The following is a 16,296-nucleotide window of genomic DNA, read 5'->3' on the forward strand; positions in this document are numbered from 1 at the left end:
CTCTTTTTTTTCCCCTAGACTAGGGGCTGTAAATTAGTTAAAATTAAATCTTCAAGTAAGGAGAGGTCCGTTTCACTTCTGTTGTGGCTGAACAGTTCAAGCATTGTTTCCCTATCCATTCATTGATCTGTTCCAGAATGGGGGTCAATGGTCACATTTTTTAATGACACTGGCTTTCCTACTTCTAAATAAATGCCAACCCTCATCCTTTCTAATCCAAATGTTATAGAACTCACCTTTATTTGTGCAACATATAATTCACAGATTATATCCTCTTTTTGTTTCCCAGATTTAAACCTATGCAGACCTACCTCTTATGATATTTGATTCTCTTAAATTATTTCTCATCAGCCTGTTTATTGCTTAGTCCTCTTGAAGGACAAAGGCATGGTTCACCTTTACAGAATACTTTTTCTAAAGTTTTTCTAACCCTTAATATAATAATATGAGAAGAAACAGTTGCTCAGCAGCATAGTCCTCAGTACTAAACAAAATGTGAAATGTAGAGAAGTGCATTAGGCAGTATATTAGATCTCTTTTAAAAAAATAAACTTTACTTTTAAAAAATTGAAGTATAACATACATACAGACATCGCATTTATTTCTGAAGGCTAACACAAGCTTTTCTTAAAGTTGGTAATAAGTATGTAGGCTGATGAATGCCTAATTAAAAATCTATTTTGATTTTTTCTTAGTCCTTGCAAACTTCACATTTTTTAATATCCCTCCTCAATTATAAATCTTCTGTGGTATAAATCTTTATGATAAAAATGAAAGATTTTATACTTAATTAATATGTGATTATTTAAAATAAAATTGTAAAATAAAAATCCCATCATTATTAACTAATGGTTTTCCTATATCATGGGATTCTATTTTTATCAGTCTTTTTGTAAGCAAAACATGCCATTTCAACAGTTGAGACATAGGAGGCATGTCTCAAAGTATTATCTAATTGTTCTATTTGTACATTGAATGCCATTTCCCCTGACCCCATCCTACAGTGAAGAAGAAACAAAGATTCAAACACTCTGCCAAGCCAAATGCTAGCCTAAAATTCCCTTCTCAGACACATTCTTTTAGGGACAGTTTTTCATTCTTGGGATGCCAAATAACAAGGGCCAAAAGAGAGACAGAAAGCAGAATTTAAAAAGAGAAGAGCTCTTGGAGGGAGGAATGTGAGAACCATCTTTGCAAAGACAAGAGAGCAGAATGGAAGAGATTCAGAGGATGAACTATTCTAAAGCTTAGACCTCCTCCTCTTAGACCCACATCTGACTGATCAGTTTTGGACAACCTGCAGCTGTGTGGCCCTGACCCCTCTGAACAGAGGGTGGCAAGCTTGGACAACTAAGTGGGAAAGGGGCTTTTAACATTTTTCGTTAATCCTTGACCAAGGTCGAAATGAATTGAACTGTGAGGGAATTTTCCTGTGAGTAGAGGCAATGCTAACCCCACTATCCTTATGACAGATGCTTAAGTGAAGTACCAACAACAATAAATTACTTTCTGTTATATAGTCAAATTTATGTTGGAAAAAAAATTGATCCCCACAGAAAATATTGAAGGGAACATGTGAAGGCTGTGAAGACAATTTCAAAAAAGAATTCTAGTTAATGTTTGCATAATGGTTTATGTTATTGACATAATTGTTCAACTTCTATGGTCACTGTTCAGATTGTTAAAAAAATCAAGCAGATTCAGTCATATTTCTAATCTTGAAAGACTCATAACTAAACATTATAACCTAAAATTTGAATCTGAGTGTAACACTTTTCAAGCACATAGTTGTGTTTTCACAAGGACTTTCTTGAAAAACTTCTTGATCTAAAGAAGTGAAACAAATAATTAGAGACAATGTGGTAATGTAGAAAGAGAATGGGTTTTGGAGGCAGGCTTGATTGATTGTTCTCAGTTGTGTGAACTTGGTAAGATTAAACTCAACTTCTCTGAGTTTCAGTTAATTCATGTGTATAACAGTTGTGATAGGATTAATAGGAGATAATGCAAAAAGAGCATTTATGTGCTTATGGTGCCATAGTTATTATTATGATAAATTATGGAACTTTTTAGACATTCCTGCATGTCAGCAGGGTAGATATTTTTGGGCAGATTGACTTTGAGCCAGCTGATAGAAACACTTTGGAACATATATTTGTCTCATCCTACAGTTCTGTAGTTCTTAGCTTGGATCTGTGATATCACGTTTGTATCTTTTTGACAAGGAATAGTAGACTCCTTTGGAAGCACACTCTGTTAGATGGATGGATCTTTTTTATAAAGGACAGTAAATGTCTTATTTAAGATACCAAACATGTCCACTACACAACCACGTAATTTTTTTTTTTAGATCAAGTACATTGTGAGCATTTAAGTGGCAGAATACATAGAAGAAAGAGTGTTGGACTAGGAGGATGGGTACATTTAAATTCCTGTCCCAATAGCACAACTTTGTAGCTCTATGACCTTGATAAAACCATGTAACCTCTTTTAGCTCCAATTTCTTCAATAGAAAAATGGGGATGATAATTCTGTCCTGTAATATATTTCATTATTTATGTGAGGATCAAATGAAATCATTAATATGCACTTTGAAAATTTTTAAGTGTCATGCCAATTGGAAGTATTATTGAGGTGAGCCCAGATGAACTAAAACATAAACGTTCAAATTCAGGCAAAATTTATTTAGACAAAATTATTTTTTAAATTATTAGCTTCATTATCCTTTAGGTCAGAGGTGTAACAATTTTCATTTTTAATATTCCTCTTATCATCTGAGACAGTGAAACTTCTGGGTAATAAGCTGCCTGTTCTGTCTTTTGGGTAGACGTATTTGTTGTTTTGGAAGGAATCACTCTTGAATAAAATGTACTCTCTTTTTTGAAAAACAGCAGCAAATAGTAATGGATGGTTGCAGTTCTGAGCATTGGGATGCCTGTGATCTAAGTTGTACTTTTGCTATTTATTAGCTTTATAACTTAGGGCAAATATCTTGACTTTGAAATATTGAGGTCATCTCATTTTCATCATCTCTGAAATAATGGAGGTTACTTTGTTTCCTTCTAGTTTTATAAATGTATGTGAGCATTCCTTTAAACCACACCTTGGTTCTCCCTGGACAATTGAGAACTTCCCCAAACATGAATATAGGATGTGTTATTACAGCTGGTCTGTGTCCTGCAGTGGGGGTCCTTATAGGGAAAGAGATATTCCTAAATACTAATTTTAACCTCTGCATTCTAAAACTTATTATTCTGTAAGGAAGAAATGCCAAGGAGTGATGATTATGTTTTGTTTTCCAACTGCATTTGACCTTGATTATTTTATTATTGTATCAAAATATTTATCTTTAATACAAAGTGTTACTGTTTTTTCAGAAAGACTCACATATTTGCTTTGAAGTTCAGAAGGGCCAAGTTTTTGCTATATTTATTATCAAGTAGCATGTTTAAAACTATTTCAAATAAATGAGATAATTGCAATGTCAGACCCTTTCATTGTTGATTGGGCTACCATTTATCAGTTAGCAATACACTTGGCAGGTGGCATGCTCACAGAATAACATCTTTTTTTTTTTTTTGCTGTACGCGGGCCTCTCACTGTTGTGGCCTCTCCCGTTGCGGAGCACAGGCTCCGGACGCGGAGGCTCAGCGGCCATGGCTCATGGGCCCAGCCGCTCCGCGGCATGTGGGATCTTCCCGGACCGGGGCACGAACCCGTGTCCCCTGCATCGGCAGGCGGACTCTCAACCACTGTGCCACCAAGGAAGCCCCCAGTATATGTACTTTTAATTTTCAGATACTACCAAATTACCTTCAAATAATACCTATCAGTTTATATTCCTATCACCATTGTACAAGAATACTTGTTTCCACTTACACTCACCAATACTTGATATTATCTGTCTTTTAAATTTTTGCAAATCTATTAGGCAAAAATCCAATTGCTTTTAAAAATTGTGTTAAACATCTTTTCACATGTTTATTGGCTACTTTAATTTTTCTCTGTAGTGATGTGTAAATGGTATTGCTTTGTTTATATTTTATTTATATTATTTATTTTGTTTTTAACCTTGCACACATTCCTGTATTGGTTGGCATATTGTTGTATTACTTTTCCTTTAATTTGCAAAAGTTGTTTATAAATTCTGGATGTAATTTTTTCTGTTATATATGATGGAAATATTTTCCTGCAATCTGTTGCTTGATGTTGAACTTTGTTATTTTTATCATCGTTTGTCAACTACTTGCAATTTTTTATATACTCAAAGTTACTGATTTTTTCTCTTCTGTATTTTGTGCTTTGCACAAGGTCTTCCTTTTGCCATGGAATTTTGTTTTCTTGTTTGTATAAATAACCAGGTGTTTTAGCCTATCAGGTTTCTTTCAAATAGCTGATTGGACTGTACTCCTGCATTTCTCTTTCTCCACAGAGATCACACAAGTTTTCCATTAAAACTGAGAAAGTTTGTTACTCTAGCTTTAAAGATGCTGTGGCTATGACTTTATAGCCATTTCAGCATGATGCTTTTACCAATGTAGTCATAACGAGGTAAACATTAAATTATTGTTTGGTATGTTTGACCTCAAGCATAAGCTTGAATAATTTGCGTAGATCATTAGACAAACGCTGTAGCTACACACCAAACCGCTCTTTGAGTTGTTAAGCAAAGTGCTTATGTATCCATGTGTTTTCCTCAGTTCAACCCTACTGAGGCAGGCATAACTTTAATTTTTATTTATTTAATAAATTTATTTATTTATTTATTTTTGGCTGCATTGGATATTCGCTGCTGTGCGCGGGCTTTTTCTAGTTGCGGCGAGTGAGGGCCGCTCTTCGTTTTGGTGCGGGGGCTTCTCATTGTCTTGGCTTCTCTTGTTGAGGAGCACAGGCTCTAGGTGTGTGGGCTTCAGCAGTTGCAGCACACGGGCTCAGTAGTTATGGCTTGTGGGCTCTAGAGCACAGGCTCAGTAGTTGTGGCACATGTTCTTAGTTACTCCGTGGCATGTGGGATCTTCCCAGACCAGGGCTCGAACCCATGCCCCCTGCATTGGCAGGTGGATTCTTAACCACTGCGCCACAAGGGAAGTCCTGAGGCAGGCATAACTTTAAATAGCATACTAAGTTTAAATGGCATACAATTTACCGGCAGAAAATGATTTATATAATATATCATTGCTTAATATAATATTTTAGGTGGAGAAATGAAAGATTTGTTCATGTAAACTGTTTTTGTTTTTCTTCAGTTTTGTCGAAGCAACATGCTTCACAAGTCCTGGTTAGGAAAAGACGTGCAAATTCTTTGATTGAAGAAACAAAAAAGGGTAATCTTGAAAGAGAATGCATTGAAGAACTATGCAATAAAGAAGAAGCCAGGGAGGTCTTTGAAAATGACCCTGAAACGGTAAGAATTCATGAAAAGTGGTAAGTTAGCATACCTAGACATACAGTTACAGACGGAATGTTTGCAGCTTGAGTCTGTGTTCCCTTGTGTTTCTTTTTAAAGTTAATGATTGTGTATATCACCTTCCACATGTATCCACTGAAGCGTTTCAGGAGGAATTACCTTCAAAGGAAAGTGGGCTTGTTAGGGAGACACTATGCCAAAACCAATGTGCTCTGACCAAACTATAATTCAACTGTACCTAATTATCACAAATAGTATGAACCTCATGGTTTGTAACTACTTTCTGCCAACCAGGATTTTGTAGTGTTGGGTGAGGGGAAGGCACCTCAAGTGTGTGTGTGTGTGTGTGTGTGTGTGTGTGTGTGTGACTACATTGTTATCACTATGCTTCATTAATTCTCTCCATTGGCATTTTTAACCAAACTTTAGAAAACAGAGCCTCTAATTCAGAGCTTGGTACATAATAGGTACTCAGTAAATGCTTAATAAAGGATTCATTACAGTACTGTGTGCCCTGAGAATACTTTTAATTTATTCCATAAACTGTTGGGAAGTTTCCTCAGCCCACTGTAAATCATCAATAGTCCCTGCGGTTAGAATTTATACCTTTAGTGTATAAATTTCTCCAATTTAGTCTAGAATAAAATGATCACAAAGACCCCTAAATATCATACAGAAATATGGGGCCCCTAGATCTGATCTTTAGTCCCCTAATTTTCCTAGAGAAGGGGGTTCTTTAACATGTTCTGTGGGTAGCAGGAATATAAATAGTGCCTCTATGAATTAGGGTGAAGAATTCAAGTTTGATAACCTTCAGGGTTACCTCAGATTTTTTTTCCCTGAGACGAACTGTATAACCAAAAGGAAATGAGGGAGAAAACATACGCAAAGTACCTCCTTTACCTCTGCCTTAGTTTCTGGAACCATGAGACTAGATGAGCCATAACGAGCAGGAACCATTTGTCTATAGTTAGAGAACTTGTCCAAGACAGTAATAACTTGTGTTTTCTGGGATTGCCCTTTAATCCTCTTACCTCCACCTACTCTGATAGGTTCAAAGGGAATTTTTCCCAGGGTACCCGAAGATTCATTTTTAACACTCTCCAAGATTGAATCAAAATGTTTGTCTTAGTTTTGTTGCCTGTTGTGGAAAAGCAATTAAGACAAAAATATTTTATTTCACACAATATAACAGTGTACTCATATTGTGTAGGAAACAGATAAACACACACACACATATACACAAATTTCTTTTTATTATGGAAATGGTAAATATATCCCAAAGTAGGGAGAAGAATATAATAAACCCCAATATACCTACTTTCCCTTTCAGTGATTATCAACAATCTGCCATTCTTGTTCTGCCTATTCTCTACCCCACCCACTCTAATTTTTATTTTGTTTTGCTGGAACATTTTAAGGCAAGCCTGCATGCTCAAGATTTCATTTGATTATATTACCCATAAATACTTGAGCATGTATATCTAACACTGTAAATATGTTCTCATAGCTTAGCCTCTGAGTAGCAAATGGGGAGTGAGACAGAAGCCATATGGAGGGAAGGGAAACTCATTTATGTGCTTCCTCTCCTCCACTCATTCTGACAGTTGTGTTATTGACAGAAGAGAAAGAGATGATGGAGAGAGTAAGGAAGAAATGGGAGACATGAAAGAAGAAAAAAACCCATTTGTTATTGCTTCTCGCTTTCTATCCTGCTCCAGACACTCCCTGCCCACATCCCTCATACCCTAGTCCACACTCCCAGTCACCACCTTATTGCTTGTCTCCCCACTGTCCCTAATATAGTCCTTTCACCATTACATTATCTCCTTTTGAACCAATTCATCATTGTTTATATCCTGGCTTTTGTTCTGTAGATGACAACACTGATGTCTGAATTGCTTAGTGGGAGATCTCATCTTATAAACTAGTAGCTAAGTGTTGTGTAGGTTTATATGTGAGAGGAGGAAGGAATGAGGACTTTAATTGTGTCCTGGATGAAAGTTATGTTCTGTACTTGAGGTTGTTTTTGTGTAGAAACACTGGTTTCTCATGAGGAGTTCTTATGTTATTAATGCTGCATATTGGATGTATTATGGCTTAAGAAGGCTTTTGCGAACTAGCCTGGGAACCTTACCATCAGAAATCATTTTTAACATTTTTCTCCTTTTGCTGAAGTGCTTTCCTTAGTCCAAATTACTGATTTACAGAAAAATTCTTGGTACATAACCAATTTATAAGTAAGGTATTACATGTACATAAGATGCTAAAAGGTAAATGTCCACTTTAATTCAATTCAAATTATGTTACTTTTATTCAGCAATGAATCTGGTGTGTGTACTCAGCATGATGTGAGATGTATCAAATGGGTATCTAACCATCTTGGAAAAATTAAAAGATTTACGTAAAGGGGGCATATATAGTCACATTTAACATCTTCAGTGGGGCCTGTTTTCAGTTTAGAAACCTTTGAAACATGATTTAATTGATCAGTATTGCTTTAAGCCTAAGCATCTTATGGCTTAATGTTATTAGTCATCTACTCCTGGTATATATTTTACTATAGAAAAAATGCTATAATGTGGAAATGACAGTTATATGTAATTTATTGCATCTTTAATATAAAAACACATTTTAAAATCGTTTTAACTTTATATGAAATTTAGATTTGCTAAGATATATTTTTTCTTTTCTTTTTTTTTCTAGGAATATTTTTATCCAAAATATTTAGGTAAGTTCAAAGGACCTCAATCATATAATCTTAGAAATGGAAGAGAACTTAAATATGATGAAGTCCAATCCTCCACTCATATATATTCCATCCAGTACAATTTCATTAGCCTTGGGAGTAAGATCTCTCTCATTCTATGTGCAAATTTTCTGTCCTTTTATTTTAAAGTCACGTAGATGAATTTGGAATGGTTCTTTTAATTACTATGTGACATTTTGTCTTTTAGTCTTTTTCATTTTTTTGTCTTTCTCATAAAGAGTCACTGAGCTGATGCAAAGCTATATTTAGGTAACAGAATATTCTCTATAAGTACATGAATTTTCATGGGTTATCTTTTTTTTTTTAACACCTTTATTGGAGTATAATTGCTTTACAATGGTGTGTTAGTTTCTGCTTTACAACAAAATGAATCAGTTATATATATACATATGTTCTTCATGGGTTATCTTTTAATGAAAGGAAAGATCTCTACACTCTCCAGAGCTTGTGACATAATTATCATTTAAATATTGATAGAAATTATTAACAACTTCCCACTTTGCAACACCATTTCCTCATTTCCTACAATATCCCATCCATGTTTTGCCTTTGGATACAAAAGCAAAAGGAGTGAGGTAGCATTTCCATATCTAAAGAGATTAGATGATTTCAACTAAATGTCAATTAAAAGGCTACAGTTTGTTTTAAATAAATATAAAAATATTTTATTAATATTTTTTGGAGACTTGTCAGCATTTCCAAAGATGGAAGTGGAGTAGCATTTGTACACGTCTTTCTGATGAGATTCTCTATAGGTCCAGCCCACAGAGGTTTGCTCTCCCTCTTCCTTTGAGCTCAGAATAGTCCCCATCTGTGCATCTTTCTACCCCACTCTCATGCCAGCCAACGTGAGACTCCAAGGCCTGCAAAACTGAAAAGTAAATCTTCCTTGAAAAAAAAAAAGTAGGAATGTACTCTGATATACAGTAATAACTATGCAGTTTAGTGTTAATATAATTTAGCAAATAACTATTTCTATTAAACTCTCATTTCTCTTGAAATTTTAGGGTTTAATTATAGTTTAGGGTATTACACTTTGCTTTTGTTTTCCTTCTGAATACCCATGCAGAGATCCCAGAGACCATCTGTAGATAGGGGACTATATATACCTTTCCCCCTTTCCTAGGGAGCCTTACATTGAATTGATGGTATGTACTTACATTTACCCTTCAGGACAATTAACAAGATAAGAGCCCAACATCATTGGGAGAAGACCCTTTCTGAACCAAGTGCTCTTTTTCATAGTTCCTAAAGTGGTTACTCTTCCCTTCTTTGAGTGTCCACGATGGTGTGAATCTTATTTTTGTGGCAAATCTGGAGTCAAGGAGACCCAGCTATAATACACTGCCTCTCATTTCACCCTCTCATCAACTGCAGGACATTGGTTCAATGGTATCTCTCTTTAGAACTCCATAGCATGACCCTTTTCTGTTCTTGGGCTTCTGGGTGTTTTCCAGTTGACTTATTATAATTTCTTTTTATTAATTCCAATCGAACATTTATCTCCCACAAGATCTTAAAATTATTTAACCTCTATCAGTTATAGTTTTCCAATTTGTCAAATGGATAGTAACAATTTACCTAATAAGTTTCTAGCAAGAAATAAAATGAGGTAATGTTTTCAAAGCACTTAGTAAAATATGTCATGCTAGTTCTCTTCATTTTTTTCCCGTAACTTCTCCTCTAGTCACATTTTCTTTTCTTTCCTTACCTTCCCTTTTCTAGCTGCTAATAACAGACTTAAGCAGTTTCATTCAAATTTGGAAAGAGGATACTATAAAAATTATATAGTGATATTATTTATGACTTTAGATATGAAAATTCAACAAGATTTTCTAAAAACTTTAGCTGTCATATCTGAGATATACATCCATGAAAAACATTTCTTCTTTGTAAAGTTATGCTTTGACTCCTTACTTTCTAAAGCAAAAATTAAAGGTTTATAGTCTTAAAGTCAAGAAAAGATAGACTATCAAGACTATTTCATTCTCTCCATTTTAGGTAGGAATTTAAATATTTTGTAATTAAAATAGACAATATTTAGTGGTTAAAATTATAAGCTTACATTAAAATATAGTATTCTTAGGTCCATGTAATGAGGCTGTGTTTCTGCAGGCATCAATACTCTGGAAGATAATGTACCTTTGATCACAGAGTACATTTGGATAAACATAAATAACATTTTAATACAACATGATGTGTTTTGGAAAAGTTAGATAAAATCTTTTTCTTTTTTTCCTTCCATTCCTCTCAACTGCCTCTGTTTCTACCCAACTTTCTCTTTTATTTGCCTATCTTATTTGGAAGCATGATAGAAAAGCCAAGTCCTAAAAAAAAAAATAATAATAATAATATGATGTGGACTCTAGTCTCAGATATAAAAATTTCTACTGTGTCGGTTTAGGAAACTTATTTAACTTTTGAGGTTCTGTATTTAAGTTACACTATAACTGTATTTTCTAACTTCAGACCTGTTGGGAATATCAAATAAGTATATGTATGTAGATAGATATTTTTATGTCAAACTTTCTTCAGATGTAAAGTATTATTATTAATTGACTTATATAGTGAAACAAAAAATATACTTTTAAAAATATTTATTTATTTTATTTATTCATTTTTGGTTGTGTTGGGTCTTCATCACTGCACACGGGCTTTCTCTAGTTGCAGTGAGCGGGGGCTACTCTTCATTGCGGTGCACGGGCTTCTCATTGCGGCGGCTTCTCTTGTTGCAAAGCATGGGCTCTAGGCACATGGGCTTCAGTGGTTGTGGCATGCAGACTCAGTAGTTGTGGCTCGCTGGCTCTAGAGCGCAGGCTCAGTAGTTGTGGCACACGAGCTTAGTTACTCCACGACATGTGGGATCTTCCCAGACTAGGGATCAAACCTGGGTCCCCTGCATTGGCAGTCAGATTCTTAACCACTGTGCCACCAGGGAAGCCCCCAAATATACTTTATTATGATATATTTTTTGATTCACATTTTATATTTTGGTCTTTAGTTACAAGCATATGTGATGAATTCCACTGTTGAAAACACAAAAGAAATACTCTAAGTTAAGTCTTTCTGTCTTTTGATGTGTATATCCTGTAGGCCATTGGTCCTAATTGGGGGGTGGGGGGAACCTTTATAATTTTGTCTCTGATAAACCCAACAGTAATTTTACTAATTACCACAGCTTATGCTGGGAGCTCCTTACAGTGAGATAAGATCACCCAAGAAATTAGACCACTAGTACTAACCCATACTTTTTGGCAGTGTTTGGATTTAGAGTTGTAAGTGTTCAGAAATCACATTAGTCTATCCATATACTGCACTGAAAACATGGAATTTGGGCAGAAATACTCTGCATTTCATTATATAAAGATAAGTTTTTAAGTTGTGTTCTTTTCCTTAGAAAATGGAATAAACTCTGCCATCTATGTAGGGCTTTAAAATATCACCCACTAGAATGGATGATTAAATTAATGGGAGAAAAACTTCTTGGAAAGAATGCTAAATTCTGAGCCAAAATGTAAACATCAGAAATAGTTTTTAGTTTCTAGTTCTTGCCAAATTGGTGGATTAGCTCAGACTGCTGACTTCTCTTAAAATCATCTCAAGAGAAACAATAGCATTCCAGGCACTAATAATAACAAACTAAAATGAAAACAACAAGAAATGTGAGAAACCCATGGATAGACTGAAGGCTGTTTGACCTAGTATGGGGACCTGGGGTTCTGACTGCTGAGGCAGCAGTAAGAGGACGGATTGGATAGTTAAAAAAGAACCTAAGCGTTCAAATCAAGCAAATTTTTAAAAGTACAACAGAGCAAGCCCTGAGTAACAAAAAATAAGAAAATAACACAAGTAGAGATAGAAATAAGTTAAATGGAAAACAAAAGAGAAGATTAACACAAGAAAATCTCATTCTTTGAGAAGGTAAAGTAAGGAAAGTAAGTTAGACTGACCTCTGGCAAGAATAATCAAGGAGAAAGAAAAAAGGGAAAGAAGAAATGTCAGAACAAAAAGTGTAGGACAAAAGGGGGAAATACTATAAACCCAGCATAGATTGGATTTATAATCATAAAATAAAGATTATAAAATAAAATATAATCATAAAAAGTTACAAAATATGATCATATAATAATATGGATATAGGAACTGTTGTGGTCTAGAACCAAGATTTCTTTCTAGGATGTTCTGTCCTGACCACTGGAACCTCTCCTGAAAGTGCCTCTTTCTTAGGCTTTCCTCCCTGATGGCCCAAGTTTCTATTTCTAATTCTGTTTCTTAGAAGAGCTTCTGCTTCAAGCTACAAAAGCTATGGCAATCTCTCTCCAACTCTCACCTTCCTACTCATTCTCTCCAACTTCCTCCTTTCCTATTGGGCAGCAAGAAAGAGAAGTGGGAAGGTAAGGGATCGGGACTGCACTGCTTTGGAGTAGCCATGCAACTTGCTCTTCTCACTGTAATTCTAAATGCAGGTTTCCAAAAAAACATTATCACATATATTAGTATGGACTCATGTATAAGGTGCTTTATGGGTTAAGCCTACTTTGTAATCTTGCCTGGGGTCCTAATCACCATATGAAGTCATTTCAGCTGAATCTCTAGCTTAAGGGTTTCAAATTTTAGCTGTCAGATTTGTCCAGAAGTGCAAAATGATGCTTTCTTACAAATGAGAATCCTAATGGAATGTTCACACTAGAATAAGATAATTCTGGGAGTGGGTGATTCAAGAGGAAGGACAAATGAATTCAGGGAAAGAATACTCAAGACTTAAGATTGCCTAGGTCTCACTGGGCCTCCAGAAAGACCACAATGATGTAAAGTATTGTTTCTATGGGAAAATATTATAACCTACTTTGGTAGGCTAAATAATGACCCCCTAAATATGTTCATGTCCTGTCCTCAGAACCTCTAATATTACCTTAAATGTTGTCTTTGAAGATTAAGTTAAGGATCTTGAGATGGAGACATTATTCTGTATTATCTGGGTGGTTCCAGTGTAGTCACAAATGTTCTTAAACAAGAGAGACAGGAGGTCAGAGTTGGTAGTAGTTCATATGACAATGAAGCAAGAGTTGAGAGTGATATGAGGATGGGGCCATGAGCCCAGGAATGCAGGTGGCTTGTAGAAGCTGAAAAAACTGAGGAAATAGATTCTCCTTTGGAGTTCTAGAAGGAATGCAGCCCTAACAACACCTTAATTTTAGACCTCTGATCCCTGTAACTGTAAGATAATAAATCTGTGTTATTTTAGGCCACTGAGATTGTGTTTGTCACAAAAGCAATCGGAAAGGAATATACCCACTGACTTCAAATGAGCCTTTAAACCCCTCTGTGATAAACTGCATTCTCCAAAGGTGGCTGCAAAAATATCTCCCATCTCACATACTCTTCTGCAATGTCATCTTGCCACTTCCCCAACACTATGTGGAATCTATTCTTTTCTCCCTCCTCCAAATCAGGGTGGACCCGGAGACTGCTTTGATCAGTAGACTATGGTGCAAGTGATACAATGCCTCTTAAATGGCCTGGCAGCTTCTGCCTTCTTCCTCTTGCAAGCTAGGTACCATGAAAACAGTGCCACTTTAGGACTGCATACTCAGGGAAACTCAACCACATGGAGAAGCCCTGAAGCATGGCATACCATGTGGAGATAAAGATGCTAAGGAACCTGAGCTGTCAGACATATGAGTGAAAAGCCATCCAGGAGGTGGATCTTCCAGACCCAGCCACCCTGGCTGATCCCATGTGCAGCAGAGACAAACAGCTTAACCAAACCCTTTCTAAATATTTGATCCACGCATCATGAGCAAAATAGAATGATTATTTTAAGCCACTAATTTCGGGAGTTGTTTGTTACCCAGCAAAAGTTAACCAAAACACCACCTTTTTAGTGAGTTGGTGACTATCTGTCCAATGAACTGATACATATAATGTCTTCAGTGGCTATTAAGAAATGTTATGTTGTTGGCACTAAATGACCCCTGGTTAAAGTCTGTACATAATTTACCTCTATTATTTCAGCTGTTATTTCTGCCAGATTGCTATATCTAATTTCACAGAGTTCTAGTAAGAAATAAAATGAATAAAGTAAACCTGCTTTGTAATACTGAGGCATTATACAAATATTATTTTGTTAGTCTCTATGCAACATTGGAAGAATTGGAAGTTGCCTATGGCAACCAGAAACACTGACTTATTCTACTGACTTAATTATAGACAATTTCTAAATTAGGCTCTGGTCTATAGATTTGAGGGTGACTTTAGGTCTCTGCTACAGAATTAAGAACATAGATTTTTGTGGCAATAAATTTCCCTGCTAATTCAAAATATTTTTCACTTCTGGCTTTAAGGTTCTTTTCCAAAGAGAAGCCTCTATAAATCTATTTTTCATGATTCTGTGTTTATTGCAATCTTGCTTGTAGATTTTTAATTTTTCAAAAAGGTGGATGGAAACATTTAGGATTGACATTTTGAATGCTGAATCATGTAAATCTACAGAAGCATAAATATTCTACCACTTCAGATAATTTCTACCATGATTTCAGATCAAGTAAGTGTGTCTGCTCTAAGATTACACTTGTTTGTATTTACAGATTGTCTTGGCTTCTTCAGAGCTGGATTATTCACTGCTGCTCGTCTGTCAACTAATGCTTACCCTGACCTAAGGAGCTGTGTCAATGGTAAACACCTCTACCATCAGTTTAAAAAACAAAACAAAACAAAAACCTGCAAGTAAAGTACCCCCATATAAATATAACTAATGTTTAAAAATCAACAAATGAGCCCTTGAAGGGCTGCAAGGCCCAGCAAGGAGGTATTCTCAAAATGCATTTGAAGGAATGTTTTTAATTTATTTTTATTTTTTTGGCCATGCCACATGACGCTAACACTGGATCAAATTGGCCAAATAATTATTTCTTTCAGTATTTATTTATTTGTTTATTATTTATTTAGTTTAAACTTTTTATTGAAGTTTCATACATATATGTATGTATGTGTACAGCAATGTACATGAAAGATGAATTTTTTTCTTTTTTTTTTTTTTTGACCACATCGTGTGGCTTGTGGGATCTTAGTTTCCCCGCTAGGGATTGAACCTGGGCCACAGCAGTGAAAGCGCTGAGTCCTAACCACTGGACCGCCAAGGAACTCCCTGAAGGAATGTGTTTTAGATGTAAATGCTGCTGTTTTACTTAAAATGAATTTTCCACCTAATGTTTAAATTGAAGCGTTCCTTGTTTGCCAAGCTTTAGGTCATTGACTTCAGAATTTTATTCCCAAGAGCTTTAACTTGGCTGTTGTTGCATAATCATGTACTTATGACCAAATGTTAGAGTTGATTAATAGGTCAAAGTGGAACCACGTTTATTTTTCTGACTTTTGGCATCAACAATATAAATGTGGAAAATCTTGTGATATCAAATTAGCCTTTTCCCCCTGAAGTTCACATAAGGCCTAGTGATAATTCTCATAGATTATTTGTCTCTAGTTTATCAATTTCCTGACTTACAGTTAGAGAGAAAAAGGTGAAATGGCAACATGTAAATTGGGATGTTTGTCTAGTGAATATTTTAAATGTAGCATTGGCATTATTGAGATATTCATTCATGTGCATTTTCTATAATTCAAAATTAGTTGTAACTACGCAAGTAAAACAGTTTGCCTAAATGTGTATATTTAATTCATACTTTATTTTTTTAATTTACCAAAGGACAGAAAAATAATTTGATAATTTCCTGATTAACCTGTTTTCTGTCATTTTAACTAATACCTAATTTTCAAAAATTTTGATTTTATGAGGACTTTTTTGAAAAGTTCAGTAATTAGGTTTTAATTAGATTAAAAAATTTTTTTGTTTGCAAGTAACAGTTTGCTTTGCTAACATAAGCAAAGGAGAATGTAAAGGAAAGATGGAAGGAACTTGCAGATGAGCTAGGAAGGCTGGAGAAACAGGTGTGGAATCATGCAGGAGCCAGGGACCGTTGCAGTGTCTAGTGAGGTGAGAGTGACCACAAATAAGTCAAGACACAAATGGGCATATCATTTAAGATAGTGATAAAGTGCTGTGACATTTTATGAAGAAAATATCCCTCCTTAGGAATCACAGTATTCTGCTACCTGTTGC

The 16,296-nt window shown here is 35.4% G+C and overlaps 1 protein-coding gene across 3 annotated transcripts in view; it reads left to right on the top strand.

Annotated features, from left to right (window-relative positions):
* PROS1 (protein S) overlaps positions 1–16,296 on the top strand; it is a 57,531-nt gene that overhangs the window by 12,890 nt on the left and 28,345 nt on the right. For all 3 annotated transcript variants that reach the window (XM_032631675.1, XM_032631676.1, XM_032631674.1), the window contains exons 2-4: positions 5,247–5,404; positions 8,114–8,138; positions 14,765–14,851. In XM_032631675.1, the coding sequence (XP_032487566.1) occupies positions 5,247–5,404; positions 8,114–8,138; positions 14,765–14,851 (270 nt within the window). The remainder of the gene's footprint in view (positions 1–5,246; positions 5,405–8,113; positions 8,139–14,764; positions 14,852–16,296) is intronic.

This window comes from Phocoena sinus, chromosome 4 (genome assembly GCF_008692025.1).
Source record: "Phocoena sinus isolate mPhoSin1 chromosome 4, mPhoSin1.pri, whole genome shotgun sequence".
Classification (NCBI taxonomy): Eukaryota; Metazoa; Chordata; class Mammalia; order Artiodactyla; family Phocoenidae; genus Phocoena; species Phocoena sinus.